The following is a 17,551-nucleotide window of genomic DNA, read 5'->3' on the forward strand; positions in this document are numbered from 1 at the left end:
TCCATAGCCTGAAGGAGGCAAAGTCACCAGAGGGACGTTGGCATTGCATAAAGGATAAGAAGAGATATAGAGGAGCGCAGCAGACGAGGGGACGGCCCTCGCGTTAGCACAGCAGGAGGCAGAGGAAGGTTTCGGGGGGGACCGATCTCTGAAAACGGGCAGTCACTTGGCAGCACAAGGCCCAACGACTCTATGCCGCACAAAGAGGGAAAAGCGAAGGTGCTTTTGCTGAGGAGCCGGTCCCGGCTGGCGAAGGCTGTTTCCCTCCCACAGCCCCGGGACGGGCCGGGAAAGGCTGAGCTGCCCTCAGCCCGCGGCACCATTCCCTCTCGCTTCCCGGGGACTGTCCTCCAGGGACGCAAAATCCTGGACATCTGAGCCAGGGAGCCTTGGTTCATCTCTACCTGCACGTGACAGCAGCGAGGACAGGGTGGTAGGTTTTAATTAGGTTTTCCTTTTGTTCCGTCTGCTTTTTCGCTCTCTGCTTTGCTGCTGGTTTGCCTGCGTGTTTCCGCCTGGTTTTTAATTTTCCCTTCTGTTTGATGCTAACCCGAAGGCTTTGAAGGCAAAAGCCGGGGGGGGGGGGGGGGGGGAAAGGAGTGAGAAAATCCACCGTTTGAATCCGTGTTTCGGTGCTGGGAGCCGTGCTGCGTAACGCCCGTCTGCCCGTGCTCTGCGAGGAACTCCCGCCGGAGAGCCGCCCTCAACGCGCCGCAGCGTCGCTCCTCGCCCGCGCCGGTGAAGAGCGGGTGCTGCGCGCGCACACCCCCCCCCGCACACCTCCCGTGCAACACCTCCCGTGGCTTAATTCCTTTAAGTGTGAGTTTCCAGCCCTCTGCAGTCTGTTTAGGTCAGAAGGACCGTCCGTGTTGTTTCTCTTGCCTCAATTTCCTTTCCGACTGTCCTTCGACCAGTGGCTCCCCAGTGTGTGTGGGGGGGGTAATTGCGGTAATCAGTCAGAAATAAGCAATCCTCTCTGGGAGGAGAGCGGATGCGCTCCCTGAGGGACTGTTACGCCAAGACACAGCGACAGGCTCCTGGTGGGTCCAAAAATAGGCGAGACCAGCGGTTAAAAAGTAAATGATAGTTTCGGAGAGCCAACGCGGCTGCAGCTGCGCCGCGGCAGTGGGAGATCATCGAAAAGTAAACTTCGGGGGTCTTCCGAGCATTTGCTTTAACAACCACTCACTGGTCCTGGCAGCAGGTTGGTGACCTGTGTCAGCCTGGAAAAGCCGCGGGCACGGTGCCGCCTGCGGGGACGTGCCCCCTCGGCTCCCGGCACTGCCGCGGCGCAGAGGAGAGGAGAAGGGAAAGCGGAGACCCCCAAAGGCTTCACTGCTGCTGGGAGAGGGCTCCTGCCTCCCGCTGCCGTCAGTGGGTGCGTTTTCCTTCCTTACCTGCACGGCTTCCTTCGGGGGGGGGGGGGGGAATTACCCTCCGCGCAGGGAGAGGGGCCCGTCGCTTCCAGGGAGGGGCGATGAAAAGCGCCCGCTGAAAGCAGTAGCGAAAAGCCTATTGGCATTGCAAGGAGAAAACCTGCCTATTCCTTGACTAATTCTTTTTTTTTAAAAAAAAAATAATATTTAGGGATGTCGGGATAATTTAAAGAATATTTAAGGGTAAATTTTCCCACCTATTAAGAACAGCAAAAGGCAATTGCAGCAGAAGGGGACCTGTGCATGCCGCGCTCGTGGCTGGCCAACGCCTTCCCGGTGATAATATCCGCGGGGAGCGGGGTCCGAAGAGCAGAGTACGCCCGAGTCCTCTGGGCTGTTACCACTTATTTGCCGTCTCTGTAAGATTTGGGTTTTTCTTTTCCTCTTTTCAGGGCTAGAAAATGCCTCCTTGCTCACGGAGAGCAGGATCTCGAGGAAGTTGGCAGTGGGAGTGAGGATTTCACAATCTGCTCGCCAGGGAGGAGAGCACGCGGCTGCCTTGGGGCGACTCTGTGTCTCTTAGCAGTGAGAGATAAGGCAGATGTACAAAGTGCTGAATTTCTGACAGTACGACAGAGCCTCCCTCAAGGAGCGGCACCTTCAGCATGGCCCATAAAATCCAAACTGGTGGAATTGATAAAAACGGGTCGCTTTCCTCCATCCTCTACTGTAAGAGCGATCTAAAGGAAGGAGCCCTGCAGTGGGTGAAAGGTAAGCGAGCGACTTGATGATGAGGAGAAAGGCGGTTTTGAGTACAATGCCCCTAAAATAACAGAAGCCGGGTCTTTCAAAGATGCTCATTAACAGCATCTCATTTGCAAAAGTAACTAAACATTACGGATGTTTCAGCATTTTGGGGAGGGGATGGAGATACTTTGACTTTTTTGGAAAGCTTGATATATAGGAATGAATGGGCACCCACCTATTGAAAGCCAGGACCCTGGAAGGTCCTCTTCTCTTGGCCTTCAAAAGTCAAAATTTTTGGGAAACTTGACATGTGCTTTCCCAGTGACTCCCTTTCCGGGTAACAGTTTCCTCCCTCTCTGCAGCACTACTTCCAAAACCGCCCGAGGTGCTGTGCAGAGACAGAAGGCAGTGCCATGGATGGCTGTTCTCACCGAGATCTCCACGCACCATTCAGCAGGGCACCGTTTTTCCTTGCTGAGTTCATGGCACCTCCTTAGAGCTCAGTTTTTGCAGGGGCACAGCAGGTCTTGTCGCTCCTGCAGAGGTCAAGGAGCTGAGCCCCTGTGCAAATCTCGGGTATCTCAGCCTGGCACCCAACTTTGTGCCCAGCAACTTGACCAAAGCTGTGGAGCACAGAAGAGCTGAGCCCGAGGCTGAGGCCATTTGTCTTTATTCTTGCTTTGTACTCACCGCCTCCACTGCTCTGTGTCAGGAGGAGATAAACCTCAGTAAAAAAACCCAGGACTTTGTTATCCTGGAGATTTCAGACGCATCTCCTCTTCCCTTCTTGACACGATGCAGTCATGCCCTGTTGTAATGTAATTGCCTCATTTCACTTGGCATCTCCTGTTCCTGAGCAGGGAAGAGATGATGAGGATGGAGGGCATAAGTGGGAGAGAAGGGAAACGTGAGCGAGCGCTGCGTTTCAGCCAGCGCAGCGGTCTGGGAGAGCACTAAGTGGCATCTCGGTGGGAGCAGCCCCAGGAGACACCTGGCTGACCCCAGGTCTGCAAAGGGGAAGGAAAGCTGGGTGAAACATCTCGGTGAAACAGGATCTCGTCTGAACAAGGCACTTCCTTAGACCCGATCTCTTCCTTCCTCTTGACACAGCACAGCTTGTGTAAACTCTAGATGAATGCCAGATGGGATGCCTGGAGATCACAGCTCTCCTGTGCCACTCCGAGGCTGCTCTGCCTCAGCTCCGAGCAGCCTGCTCCTCAAATCTAGGACAGGATGTCTTCACACTTCTTAGGCTCCTGACTGCAACTTGGGTCTCTGGATTACATCTCTGATCCTAGCCCAAGCTGAAACTGGGAAGCTGAGAGCCTTGAGCAGAGCCATGATGCCCAGGAGCGCTGCTGGAATGGGGACCTCAGCGCTGGAGGACCTATAGGGCTCAGTCCAGTGCAGCCTTGCGACATCCCAGGCAATATGATTGTTGGAAAGCACTTTAATTTCATTGCTCAAGCTTTTTCTTGGGGTGGGTGGGGTGGGTAGGCAATGGGGGATCTCTCTAAGAGGTAGCCTCAGCAGCACCGAGCAGCTTGAGTCCATTGTCCTTTCAGTTAGGGGTCAGTGAGGCAAGACATTGCCCTGCAGAAGATAAGAGCATCACGTTATCTCTGACTGCTCAGTGCTGGAATGTGTTTGGGGTTTCCTGGTTGGTTTGTGTGGTTGTTTTTTTTTTTTTTTTGTAGGTTATTTCCTTACAAGGGAAGCCAGGCTGCTTCCAAAGCTCCTTGTGATGTTCTTAGAACTGTCCAAGGGGAGACTCTGGATCCATTTAAAACATGTCAGGGTGGTCTGTGTTCCTCAGCCTTCCCTTTGCCGTGTGCTCCTTAGCTGCTGGGAGGAATACCCATGCCAGAGTCATGCTCATCACTCCTTTGGGCTCTTGCAGAACCCCTCAATGGCCAGGTGCTCATGGTGCTCAGCATGGACAACAACTTCTCAGCCACCTCCTTTGACATGGAGCTTTGTGCAGAGAAACTGAAGTCTCTTGGGGTTGAGGTAAGCTCCTCCTGCGTAATCTCCCCTGGGGACCCTGTAGGAGTGAACGCTCACGGGATTAGCATCATTTACATTTCCACCCACATCACAGGCAGCTTCTGGGTTTTTTTGGTTTGAGTGGCTTGTTTCAGTTCAACTTCAGTCTATTCCCCATGGACTGCAGGTTGACTGTAATGATCTTGGCGTAAACCTCCATGAAGAAACCAGTTCAGCATAAGTTCTAGTGAGTGGCTTGAAAGTCACTCTGATGGGAGGGAGCATCCCTGGGACAATCTGTCTTGTTCTTTGTCGTAAAGAGGTGTTTTTCTCTTGTGGCTTTCCCTGCGCTTTCCAGGGAGATATTACTCATTGCAAATGAGGCAAGAACATGTGTTTTTGGTCTGTGACAGCTGTATGGATGAGATTGGAAGTGTGCTCTGTGACACAGCTTTGGGTGGCAGTGCCAGCCTGGCCCCATGATGACCGCCTAAGCTGGTTCTGATGGGACTAGGAGCCCCAAACTGGAGGGTGGCCCCAGTTTGCTGTTTGCTCCCCGAGCAGGTGGCAGCGGATCAGTGGAGAAGGTTAATCCAGGATGCTGTCCTGAAGCCTGAAGTGAGGCGGTACATGTTCTACAACTCCAGGGCCTTCCAGATAGCCATCGCTGTGGTAAGGATGGCGGGGTCTCTCCCAGGCTTGGCATAGACATGCACTTGCTGAGCTGCATCAAGACCCACACCTGGGGTTTCTGTGCCCAGGGAGGGAGAGAGGTTTGGATGGGGGAGAGACACTGGTTTTCACATATCCTAGTGGGCTTAAGGCTCCTTTGGAAATCCCAGTTCACAGACTGGAGGGCAAGGCACCTTCTCCAGCCCCTCGCTGGAGGGCATTTTTTTAAACTTGATTTAAATACCCTGTAGATATTCTGGTGCTGATGTTGATTAAGACCAACAAACCAGTCAATTTTGGTTACTGAGTTGCCTGTCTGGTCTTGTTTGGCTGCTTCTGGTGAGAGAAGCTCCTCCGGAGACTCCAGCCATTAGCATCTGCTGTAAGGCTGATGCTTTGCAGCGTGCTGAGGCCGTGATAAAGCCCGACTCCTTCATTTTAGTTGCATTTATTTTTTTGGATAGCCATTATACATGTCTGCTCCTGCTTTCACTAATATTGTAGGAACTGGTGCTCAGTGTTTTGAGGGTTTTGGTGCCCGTTTAGTGCAAATGAGTTATATTGTTGTGAGATGATGCTGTGACATGTTGTGCTGTACATGTACATTATATTTGCTTTTAGGCAACCTCCTGCCCAGCTGCACGCTATCTGAAGTAAAGTCCAAATGAATTCAGTTTTGCCTGGCTTTATGCAAAGGCCAAGTTTGCCAGTCCTTAAAATAGTCCTTGAGCCCAGTGTCAGTGTCCACCCTTTGAGCGTTATTGTAATTGAGTAGTCTCTGCAGCACCTTGAGTGGTTTGACATAGGAGCTTTCTAAATACAGGGACTATTAGAAGTATTATCAATATGCCTCAGTGAGTGCATTTCTTATCTAAGTGGAAGAACTCGGTTCAAATCCTTCCTAGGTATGAATCATCATTAATAATTCACTCTCTGTCTTTGATGACCAGTAATTTTTTATAATAAACTAGGGCTCGCTCCATCCTTCTAGTCCTTTCTTTCCCCTTTTTATTATTGCAAAGAACTTCTGTCCTTTCTCACCCTCTGAAAATCTCGTGTGACTTAATTTATGGTAAGGTATTGCCCCCGGGAGAAGGGACCGGTAGTTTTCTTGTTCCCTTGACTTTTCTCACTTTCACAGTTTTGTGAGTATCATCAGTCTCTCTGGCTTTTTATAGGTTTTCTACGTGTCTCTCTGGACAAACATTTACTCCACAGTCCAGCTGTGTTCCTTCGGACGCTACTGGGGGGCCAGCGTGCTGGTGACCCTGGCTGCCGTAGCAGTCACTGTTGTTGTGATATTGGTTATCGATCGTCGCCAGAGGAAGGTAAGGGGAGGCTGACTGTGTGCGGGCGCACAACACGCGGGGAGCAGGACTCCCTCCCACCAAAGCGCTGGGACCCAGCTCAGCATCCTTGGAGATGGGGTTCAGACAGGGGATGTTTTGCAGCCAAGTTGAGTGTCGCAATGCCTAAAAATGTAGGTGCTGAGCCCGGCAAGGCTGGCTCAAAGCGCCTGCTGTCGCTGGAGAGAAAGCAACCCGTTGCAGGGTGCAGTTGGCACCCCCACAGCTGGTGGGGAGCCACAGGGGTGGCCAGCAGAGCCGGCTCCTGCCCTGCTTCCGACCATGGTCCTTGCAGTCTCGGCTGTGTGCAGCCATTTATAGCATCGTTTACTTGTGTCGCTGCGGTGCCCTGGACCTTGCGACAGGTCCAGAATGAAAAAGGCAGCTCCTTTTTTGCAATAAAAATATAAAACCAATGTAGACTGGGCAGGAGAAGGAAACATGGAGGTGATGTTAGCGCGAGAGGCAACCAGCCTGCAGCATCCACTGGTTCATTGTTGTAGGAGTTTTGTTTTGGCCAAACTTTTGTTTGTAGGAATTGTTGGAGTATGGAAAATGCTAAGGAACAATCTGAAGAATAGTATTGGAAAGGCTTGATTCAAAATCCGGAGGGGTCCTTGCACTGATTTGGATGGATTTTGGAGCAAGCCTCGAAGGACAGCTGCGCAGTGATTCTCCCAAAGGGAAACCTGGCAAATGTGTGGGTGCGCAGAGGTTCAGGGAAGGGGTCCTTCACTCAGGACTGCTGGGGAAGGAGGAGAGAACATGATCCTGGAAGTCGATTCCACTTCAGACATCTTGTCTGTAAGAGAAATAATCCTTAGTGGGATTTCTGACTGTGCAGACACCCGCTAGCGGTGGCTAGGCCAGTACTGGTGGCTGGTGACAATCCTGCCTGACTGAAGACTGCTCTTGTCACCGCTTTCCTTTCAGAGACGTGGTATTTGGGATTATCCAGCTGCAGATTGTAGCTGTAGGCTCACCCAACTCTTGCTGTAAAGCGCGTTAATTTTTCCTGCATTCTTTAATAGATAAATATGAACACAGATGTGAGGCTGGCGGCTGTCAACGAAATCTTTATGAAACACGGTTTAATACTGGGGATTACAGATGCCTTGGATGGGCCACACAACATCCTACAAGTATCCTTTCTGTAGGGAATCATTTATACCCCTCCGGGGAAGCTAATGATGTGGAGGTATTTATTGATGTTAGCGATCCGTGAGGATTTCCAGTGGGTGGGATTTCTGGGGTTTCTTGGATTTTTCTTTTCTCCTGTTGGATGGCATGAGGGATTGGGCATTTTTTCTTCTCCTAAAAGTGGGGATTGACATATACCCAAAGGCAATATGAAATAATGTCTAAAAGATTGAAGTGGGGTTATCCTTTGGGCAGGCAATTATTCCCAAAGGTGTATTATATTTACGTGACAGTGATGATTCTCATTGTGAGCAGAGTGACAGCAATGTGCCTACAGCAAAAAAAAAACCCCAAACCCAACACGGAGAAAACCAGAGACTCCATCCCTGGGAGCTCCTGTTCTGCCTTGCAGAGATCAGCTAAGCCAACAGCATCCAAGTGCCTCTGCTCTCCGGGTGTTTCGTAGCCCTGGGCTCCCTCCTTCCGGCACATTGATTTCAGGGGGTGTGTGCCTGGCAGCCCGGTCCGTACCTGCCAAGCACTTCTGGCCTTCATGGCCTTCTAAAAATGCAGGTTGAAGAAACCAGGTAGGGGGGAGGCTCATTTGCGGCTCTTCAGAGATACCTTTTCTGGACTGGGCGGAGATTTAAGGGAAAGAAGAGAGTTTTAAGACAGCATGGGAGTGTAAAATGAAGGTGAGAGAGATGGTCACCCAGATTTGCTGGTGGACCTCATTGCAGCCCATACGTACAGAGAGGTATGAAATAGAAATGGAGAGGGAGCCAAGGCTGAAACGCAGGGTCAGAGAAGGGGGCAGGGAATAGCCCAGGAGGGCTGGCAGGGGTGAAGGCACGCAGAATGAGGAGGAAACGCTGAAGAACTTGAATGACGTGTTTGTTTTGCAGCTCAGTAAGTGAGGACTAATCCAACGAGCCTTTGCCTCTACCTATGTGTCCCAAAACTGCCTGAGAGCAGAAAACAACTCAAGGATTTATGGTTTCTCAGTCTCCTCCAACGTCAGATCCATTTTAACCCCCTAGTTTTCACCCTGTTCCTGAATCCCCGTGATGATGGCAGCTTGAGCAGATATACAAGGGCAGGCCCTTGGCTGCCTTCTGAAGGGCTGCTGCTCTCGGTCTGGCAGGAATCCCATCCCCAACGCATTGCCCTCGGTAGACTCTTTGCAAACAGTGCCTCCATCCTGAAGACAAGCACCCAGTACAGTAAATTTCATAAAAATAAATTGAATGAATTCCTAGAAACAAAGGAAAGAAAGCAAGAAGGAGTTTAGGGGGGTTAAGCTAAGGTGACCCACTAATTTATTTAGATATGAGGCCACTGGGATGGGTGATGGACAACGGCCCTGGGTTATCCCAGTTTTCACCCTCCCAGGGTGCAGGAGGTACGCAAGGAGGACTGGCTGCCCTCTGGGGCAACGTCCCCCTTCCCTGCCACCCCTCTTCTCTTCCCCTTTACCTTGAGGTTTTGCCTTAGCCCAGACCCTCTTGGCTTAAAATTAACCCTGGGGTGTGTTATTTGGTTGCCGTGTCCTGAGCATCCCGTGGGCATCACCTACCTTTGCTCCGTTTCCTGCGAGGTCCGTACCACGATCCGCATGGAGATGGAGGGCTGCGGAGGGGGAAGCGTGGAAAGACCCCTTCCTTAACCCTGTCTGTCTCAGCTGTGGTTCGTGCGCTTCAGCCCAGAGCGCTGCCTCCAGTCCTTGTCAGCCCGCATCACGGACCTGCAGAGGACACGGCAGGTAAGTGGCGGTGGGTACAGCCCGAGCTCCCGCGGTGACACGTGCAGGTCCACCCCCGTGCCCTGGCTTCGGTGGGATGGAGGTGGACAAGGAGAACCGAGCGTTTGAGTGTCCTCCTGGGCATCCCCTGCTGTGAACTGGGAGCTGGACAGACTGGGAGGTGGGTAAACTGCCCAGTCCAGTAGGAATTTGTTTAGGCTCCGTGATACATGTGCATCTGGATAATTAACCATGCAGCTTTAATAAAGGAAAGTCATCAAGAGTCAAGGGCAAATTTGAAAACGTGTATCACAACCTGAAACAGCTGAGACCTTGAGCCGCCCTCCTGAAATAAATGGGATAGCCTGAAGGAATAAGTAAATGCTGTACTGGGTTAACTGTATAAAAATTTTGTCCTCTTGGCCTTCAGAAGATCTTTTCCTCTGTGCGGGTGTATAACATGCAGTGCTCTCCTGCACTGAATCGCCCTGGCTGACCACGGCCGCGGGATGAGAGGTGGAGGGGTACAACCCTCCGAGAACCTCAAGGCTGCTCGTCACACCGGCTGAACCAACAGATGCCAATCGGGGGGTGGACAGTAACGCACCGATTCGCATCTTGGCTGATATCTCTCATCTAATTTTTAAAGGCAAAAATTCTCTGTGCCAGGCTGTGACTGGCAGCAGCCGCCAGCGCAAGAGGCCGCCGATGGCAGTAGGGCTGTGGGGAGAGGACACCCACCTCCCGGGGCCAGTGCGGTTTCTCGCTCTTGGATGATAACTCCCAGGAGGAAAAAACGTGCAGGAGGAATTCGTGCCCTTTAAAGGCTGTCCTCAGGACACCGCTGCTGCCTGCCTTTGGAGACACCCCCACCCACAAATCTCTTTCTCTTCCAGTCGGGCTTGCGGCACAGCCTGGACCAGCTCTGTGTGGTTATGGAGGCGGCGGTTCGGCCCGACCCCAGGACAGAGGAGGAGGCTTTGCGTGAAGAGTCCCCTCTTTTATCCAGTGGAGTGAACCTCAATAAAGAGCCCGTGACATGCAATGAGCTGCTCCGCCTCGTTCCTGAGGGCCCACCAGAGGTAATGAGAAATATCCCTCCCCAAAGGACAGAGGTGCCGAATCATCTCCCCAGGCACCTTGATTCCAAATCTCGCTCCAGCAGCCGCCAACCATGGGGACACCTCCTTTTTCACCAGTAGGAATACCTGGAGGTCCGCACACACCTTCTCCAGCCTGAGCAGTCAATGCTCACTGAGCAGCTAGTGCTGAGCAGTCAATGCTCACTGAGCAGCTAGTGCTTAACCCTTGAGGAATTCATGGATTGGGCTTTCCCTTGCTGGGGGCCGGGGGTTCCTGTTTGGAAGACAACCTGTCCCAGGGTCCGTGCAGGGACCCAGTGCCTGTGTCTGTCTGGGGATGAGCCATGGCCATGCCCAGCCTTTGTCTCCTCCATGGGCCGTGCCTTCAAAGACTTGTACCACTCTGAGCAACAAATGTGTCCTCATTCCTGCTCAGCAAGAAGCTTCAAAAGGGACGATTTTGATTTATTTTAGTTTTCCACTTGCTTTTACAAAGTAAATTCAGTGCAGGTGTCATCCCTGCAGATTGAAGCTCTCTGGCCATCTGCAGGCCAAAAAAAAAAGGCACCAGGAGGCAGTGACAGAGCAGACAGGTCCCCAAGCAGCCTGACTCTCTGGCCACCCACCGGCGAGTGGTCATTTCATGTCACTTCCCTGTGGGGACAGTGTGCTGGCACTGCTGACCAGAAGGGGATCTGGGACAGTTATATATGCCATTGGCTCCTGTCCTGTTTCTTTCAGACAAGGACAGTCCTTGAATGAAGGAGAAAAATGGTATTTAATGTATCATCCACTCTTCCCGCGGGTAGATGCTCTGCTCTGACATCTCTCGTGCTCGTTCCAGGTGATGGCCCAGCAGCTCCTGGTCATCTTCAGCGGATGCTACGTCCGGCTCCTGGTCACCGGCCGGCTCCCGCGGGCCGTGGCGGGGGGGCACCTGGAGCACAGCAGCGTGCCCTGTCTCTGCCAGTTCATCGAGACCACCGCGCTCAACACACACCAGAGCTGGTTTGTGGGCAGGTGACCGGAGGGGGCTGGGGAATGCTGAAATAAAAGCTGTCCGTACACAAGAGCGTGAAGAAGCTGTGGGGCAGAAGAGAGGGCTGTAATCGCTCATCCTGGATTTATCTGGATGACTGGGTGGGAATACGACTCTAATCAAACGCGCAAGACGCTCATCAGAAAGTTGATTACCTTTGAGACCTTCTGCCTTCCCACCAGCTTGGTGCAAAGAGGCTGCTCTGGGGGTCAGAAACAATCCAGGGACAGCCTGGAGTTCCCTGGGGAATTTTCCCACTGCTTTTACCTGGGGGGCCTTGGAGAGCCACAGGGAATACCTGCAGGTGCCAGCCCCATGCCTATGAAATGAAGTATGTGGGTTTTTGGGTTTTGGTTTTTTTTTTTTTTTTTTTGGTATGAGGAAGACAGGGAAAATCTGTGCATAGCAGTGTTGCAAATGTGGTGTTTGCTCTGGATTATGTTCGTGTCACGTAGTTGTCAGTGATAGTGAGCTTTTGTCCTGGGACAGACCCGGACAATGTCTCAGCTGATGATTTGGTGAACTTTCCATTTAAGAACCAGCTTGGGGGTGGTGCTCAGTACCTGCTGCTTCTGCTGCCTCCCCAGGGAGGAGGGTGATGGACATCTTGATGACCCATGGGATGAGGCCTTAAAGAAGGCGCTGGGCACTGTGCAAGGCATCCTGGAGCACAACTCTTTTTTTGGACTTCCCTTTCTGTTCCATTTTGGGTCAGGCTGAATTCCTTTGGTTTTTCTTTCCTCCCCTCCAGTATTGCATTTGCACACAGGGTGTAAGAGGAGCTGGTGGTGAGTAGAAGAACCCCACATTTGCTTGGAGTCCATAAGGGACTGGGAAATTAAGTGCTGTGAGCTTACAAGAGGTCGTGTCCTCAGCTAGTGCCCACAAATGGAGAACTGCTGCATGGTCCAGGACCTGCTGGTGGCCTCCTCTGTCCCCAGAGCCAGGCATTTCCATGAAATTCAGGTGACTGCATGCACTGACACTAACCTGACCACCTAACCACACCGTTTGGTGGTGATAGCTGTCCTAGGAAGTGGCAATAGAGTCCTAAGGTCTGTGTTTTCCAGCCTTGCTGTGGCTGAGTGTGCGTGGGAGATGGGGGTCTGTTCTGCACCTCCCAGCCCACCCGCCTTCCCTCCCCATCTCCCGCGGAGCCCCGCAGCCTCCCTGGCAGGGCTTGTGCCTCTCCCACCTGAACAGAGGTCCGCCTGGGACACCCGCCCCCCACAAAGCCAGGAGGTTTTTAGAATCAAGGTCCCTAGTTTGTGTGCGTGCCTCAATGGTGTATGTCCCATCACGCCACTGAGCATCTCCCCCTTGCATCATGCTGTACCAGAAAGGTCTTCGGTAATGAAGGCCAAACCATCACTCGGGGCGGCAGCAAGAAGCTGAGCTCCGGAGCCCCAGGAGCTCACAGCCAGCTCTCCCCAGGGCTGCAGGATGACTCTGCCCCCCTCCCCTGTTGTTTCTGTCACAAGCAACTGTGAGACAAGATCCACCTCTCCGTCCACGAGCAGCGAGGCAAGCCTTGGCAGCGAGCCCTGGCACTGCCACCGTACGGTCCCGAGCATCCCTCTGTTCAAACACAGTAACGACAGCACAACCCCTTCCAGGAGAAAAACCACCGTGCTCCCAGCCGGCCTCTTTTCATCCATCTTTATTTCTGGTTCAGCTTGGGCTGTCACAGGAAGGGGTCGGGCAGATTCCTTCCCGCGTGTGCGGAGTTTGTGAGTCTGCTGTCATTGCTCTCTGTGACGGTGCGGGGTTCGCTGTGAGGGTGGGGGGGGGGGGGGACCCGACTGCGGTCCCTGCAGCCCTCTGCTCTGCGGGTGCTGCGCATCACGCCGGGGTGCTGGCTGCCCAGTACGGACAGCTTCACCAGCTTACTGGGCATGGGGAAGGGGCTTGTACAAATCATCCTGGGATTTCCACAGCCCTAAGATCTAAGGCTCCTTACTCCAGCTCAGGAGCTGATTTTACCTTCGTGGAAATTGTCTGAATGTATACCGATACCATTGGGAGCACAATTTGGTTTCACAGTATAAAAATCTAATTTGCTGCTGGGATGCGACGGCTCATGCTCTTACCCTGGTACTCCATGGCCCAAAAATGCCGAGAGCATCTGATACACGCTGTCATTGTTTTTTTTTTTTTCTGCCAGCTAGAAAATTCTGGTAATGAGGGACTGATCAGGACACTTTCTACTGTTCGTGCTTCTGTGTTGAGAGCAGATACAGGAGGGACTTGCTGATATTTTCCAATCCCTGGACTGCAGGATTCCCAGCAAACGGATTCCCTGGGGAAACCAGTGGGAAGAAAGCTCGTGGTCTTCAGGGGAGGACCACGAGGGCTTTTACCCTCAGGACCTGCAGGGCTGCTCTTGGATGGGGCCGCTGTTCTTGGGAAGTGTGGCTCTTGCTTGGGGGGCGGCTGATGCCTCTGCCGTTACATCTGCAAATGCACAAGCAGTGGAGAAAAGAGGGGGAGTTGGGATTAGCCATGGGGGAAGAGTATTGCTGAAGGGACAAGGCTGGGGTGGGAACTGGCAAGGTGCTTGGCAAACCTCCTGATAGGAACCATAACAGCATTAGGCAAGTGCGAGGGAGCCCAGATGGGTGTACGACGCAGAGAGCTCTCCGGCAGAGCCCACCTTGCTGCAGGGAGGGGATAAAGCTCTGCGGTTTCCAAACTGCGGCCTGGGCACCACTGGTGCCTCCAGATCATCCACGTTCCCCAGCCGGATCTGTGCTCTGCTGAGCTCTGCGCTCCTCGTGCCCTGGCCTGGGGCAGCTTTCCCCGGGTGCCACGGAGCTCACAGGGCTGAGAGGTGCAGACCCCCACTGCCCTTTGCGCTGGAGCACCCCCACATCCACAGCGGCTGAGGGACCCATGTGCCCGACCTGCCACAAAGGCACAGGGATGGACCCTCTGCTGGTGCCAACTGGGGCAGCTCCCCTGATTGCGATAAACACCCAGCAATTCATGGCAGAGAATCATAGAATGGTTTGGGTTGGAAGGGACCTTGAAGACCATCCAGTCCCACCCCTTGCCCTGGGCAGGGACACCTCCCACCAGCCCAGGTTGCCCCAAGCCCCGTCCAACCCGGCCTTGAACACCCCCAGGGATGGGGCAGCCACAGCTCCTCGGGGCACCCTGCGCCAGGGGCTCACCGCCCGCACAGGGAAACATTTCTTCCTGATATCTCATCTAAATCTCCCCTCTTCCAGTTTGAAGCCATTCCCCCTCATCCTATCACTCCATGCCCTTGTGAAAAGTCCTTCCCCAGCTCTCCTGGAGCTTAACTTCTTTGCTCAAAGGAGGAGGTCGGTTCCTCTCACTAACACACCTGAGTGCCTCCTGCCCTGCTCTTCCCATCCAGGGCCTCCGCAACGTCCTGGCCCCTATTTCAGGCCAGATGATGAATGCTCTACTTTTCCTTCATATGCACTTAATTAAGGCATTAGTGAAGGGAGAGATCCCTTTTTCCCTCACCTCCTCCCCCCACTAAGGATCCAGGTGGTTTTTTTTAAGGGAAAGGTGATATTCTGGAGACTTTACAGTCCCCCCCCTCCCCACAGGCATGCAGTTCCCTTTCCCCTCCAGCACATGGGAGCAGCAGAAAGGGAATATCTCAGCCCTACATCTTGCCTGGGAGTCTCCTGGGACAGCCTTAAGCTCCTGGCAGAGGTAGGAGACCACGGGGCACGACCTGACCGCAGTGGCAGCCGCCCGGGAATGCGCTCCCGCCTGGGTGCAGCACGGGGCATGTTTGCACAAGATCAACCAGGAATGACTCAGCCGAACCCGCGAAACTGGTATTGCTGGGGCAGACCTTTCCCACGCTGAGATCCCTCTGTTTGCTCTTCAAAAAATGATTCGATTTTGACAGCCAGCTTTAACGCCTGAGCAGCGCGGCCGGGCGATGCAGGGGCAGCTCCCCGGTGAGCCCCCCCTCTCCCGGAGCAGCCCCCGTGGCTGGGACAAGGATGAGGAGCCGGGAAGGTCCTCACCATACCCGCCGTGCTGAATGGGGGGTGGCCGAGAGGAGCAGCTGCTCTTGGGGACACGGCGTGAGTGATCTGCGAAATCATAGCGCTTCGTGTGTTCTAACGGGCCGGGAAGGGGCTGGGGAGGGTTGGCGGCCAAGGACAGAAATCTCCCGCCGCCAGCCGGGGTGCGCGGTGGTGCGTTTTGGTGTTTAGCAGGGTGCCTGCAGCAACAAAGGTTGCCCCAGGGAGACGTAGCTCTGGGGAAGCAGTGTCTCAGCAGGTTACATCCACTCGCCCCCTCTGATTACCCCCCGGGGAACTCCGTCCTCCCTTCCAAAGGCTGTTATCCGCTCATGGGCTCCGTCAGGGGCTGGGATGCAGCCATGACATTGCAAGGCAAAACCCAGCGAGGGAAGACGAAGCAGGAAAGAAAACAAACTTTTGCAACTTCTACCTGTTACGGTTCTTCAGCCAAAGTGCCTGGCTCGGAGGAAGACTACGGTCGCTGGAGCACAGGCAGGGAGGGAGGCAGGGGACCCGGCACATCCCCCCACGGGTGTTGTTCCTGCCCGTGAGCCCTGGGCCCTCCGTCCCCAGCACAGCCAGGGCTGAGGCGTGAGGATGTCCCCATCCCCAGTGAGCTGCAGACTTACTTCGGTGGGGGCTGCGGGGGGCTGCCTGCGCCGGGCAGGGTGGTGGCTCCTGGAGCTCGCGGCCGCACAGGGTTCCCATCTTCCTGGCCACATAGCGGCAGGCTGGTGAGAAAGGGGAGAGCCATCCGCTCGCCACAGCAACGCAAACCACCGGCCGTCCCTGAAAAACCCTCCCCAGGGAGCCCAGAGCCGGAGACCTCCTCGTGCGCTGGGGGTCCCGGCGGAGGAGGGTCTGCGGGGGGGTTGTGCTGGACCCGTGGTAGGTTATGGCCAAAAGTCGCGGAGGAAATGGACGGGACTGGATTTAACGGGCTAAAAGTGAGTTACTACGCCTGGTGTCCTGGCTGTGTTTCAAACCGCCCGGGCACCAGCCTCTCTTCCCCCCGCAAGCCAAGGCCATAAAATACGCAGAATATTTACCGAGCAGAAACCCCTCGGGGCTCTCTTGCTTTAGGCAAGAGGTTTCCTTACCGTTGATAATTACTCAAACCATTTTCTCCTGGGCTCGGCAGAGCTGTCCTTTCCAGCCGGCCTGTCTCTTCCCCTCTCTCCTCTCGCAGTCGGTTCTGCCTGTGGTTTGATTTCTTTACAGCCCGGCTTCCTCCTTCCTTCCGTCCCGCGGGGATGTTGCTCCAGTAACACCCGGTCATGCGCGGGGAGGCAGGCTCAGCCCGGCACTGCCTCCGGGAAGGGCTGCGCCATGCCGGGCCTGGGATCCCGGCACCTCCCGGCATGGAGAAAGCACTCCGGGCATCGGCTGCCGGGCAGCGGCACGGAGGTTTGAGCCCACCATGCCGGAAGGGCGGCTGGGCCTTGGCTGGAGGAGCTGCTGGTGGTGCTTTGCGGCTGATGGAGGACCAGGGTTTGAGATTGGAGGGGGGAAGCAAACCTTGCGCTGCGACCTCTAAGCTGAGCTGGAGGGGATCGCTGCAGCGTGCGCTTTGCTTGTGTGGAGCCGGGGTGAGGAAAGGGAGTGGAAGGATGCGGAGCTGTTGGAGCGGGGCCAGAGGAGGCCCCGGAGATGCTGGGAGGGCTGGAGCCCCTCTGCTGGGAGGACAGGCTGGGAGAGGTGGGGGGGTCAGCCTGGAGAAGAGAAGGCTCCGGGGAGACCTCAGAGCCCCTTCCAGTGCCTAAAGGGGCTCCAGGAGAGCTGGGGAGGGACTCTGGATCAGGGAGGGGAGCCATGGGACAAGGGGGAAGGGTTTTAAACTGAAAGAGGGGAAATTTAGATTAGATATTAGGAAGAATTTTTCCCTGTGTGGGCGGTGAGCCCCTGGCGCAGGGTGCCCCGAGAAGCTGTGGCTGCCCCATCCCTGGAGGTGGTCAAGGCCGGGTTGGACGGGGCTGGGAGCAACCTGGGCTGGGGGGAGGTGGCCCTACCCAGGGCACGGGGTAGGACTGGATGGTCTTTTAAGGTCCCTTCCAACTCTAACCATTCTATGATTTGATGATTTTCTCTCCTTTCCTGCCTCTCTCTGAACACTGCAGGGACAAGAATGTCCTTCCCTCCCCCAACCAGACCTTCAAACCCTCTTATACCACATCCCATTGTACGCAGGGGAAGGTAAGGGTGACATCCCTAGCGGACAAGATGTAGGCAGACCCTTGGTTTCTCCAGGGTCCTTCCCCCACACCATCTCCGGACCACCGCTTGATTTTTGTTCGGGGTCGCTGCAGCCAGCTGCTAAAGAAATGTAGATTTTGTGCATCCTTTGCAAAACCTTACTGCTGTTTATGCGTAGTATGTGTTCCTTAATCTCAAAGTCAGGTGAATTCT

The 17,551-nt window shown here is 54.2% G+C and overlaps 1 protein-coding gene and 1 long non-coding RNA gene across 3 annotated transcripts; one reads left to right on the forward strand and one right to left on the reverse strand.

Moving 5' to 3' along the window:
* The first annotated feature begins 1,184 nt into the window (after positions 1–1,184).
* TMEM268 (transmembrane protein 268) lies at positions 1,185–11,147 on the forward strand. Of its 2 annotated transcripts, none has more exons than XM_082492768.1 (9): positions 1,185–1,378; positions 1,829–2,147; positions 4,024–4,133; positions 4,671–4,781; positions 5,960–6,109; positions 7,159–7,269; positions 8,949–9,029; positions 9,905–10,090; positions 10,935–11,147. In XM_082492768.1, the coding sequence occupies exons 2-9, from the start codon at positions 2,042–2,044 to the stop codon at positions 11,112–11,114; spliced, it is 1,035 nt and encodes a 344-aa protein (XP_082348894.1). In that variant the 5' UTR covers positions 1,185–1,378; positions 1,829–2,041; the 3' UTR covers positions 11,115–11,147. The 2 variants fall into 2 exon arrangements, with proteins under 2 accessions (XP_082348894.1, XP_082348895.1); XM_082492769.1 differs by having other exon boundaries at positions 4,674–4,781.
* Positions 11,148–12,775: 1,628 nt separating this feature from the next.
* Positions 12,776–16,397, reverse strand: LOC309679299. The gene is made up of 3 exons (XR_014269824.1): positions 16,246–16,397; positions 15,775–15,876; positions 12,776–13,583 (listed from the first exon to the last, which is right to left on the reverse strand). It is a non-coding gene; the product is annotated as an uncharacterized lncRNA (long non-coding RNA).
* Positions 16,398–17,551: the final 1,154 nt, after the last annotated feature.

This window comes from Vanellus vanellus (assembly GCF_965231255.1).
Source record: "Vanellus vanellus genome assembly, chromosome: 18".
Classification (NCBI taxonomy): Eukaryota; Metazoa; Chordata; class Aves; order Charadriiformes; family Charadriidae; genus Vanellus; species Vanellus vanellus.

Excerpts from the sequence above, each read along its gene's own strand:
- TMEM268 (XM_082492768.1), top strand. The coding sequence starts at position 2,042 with ATGGCCCATAAAATCCAAACTGGTGGAATTGATAAAAACGGGTCGCTT. Across the intron at positions 4,782-5,959 it reads TCCAGATAGCCATCGCTGTG|GTTTTCTACGTGTCTCTCTG; the intron begins GTAAGGATGGCG and ends GGCTTTTTATAG. Across the intron at positions 7,270-8,948 it reads GGCCACACAACATCCTACAA|CTGTGGTTCGTGCGCTTCAG; the intron begins GTATCCTTTCTG and ends TGTCTGTCTCAG.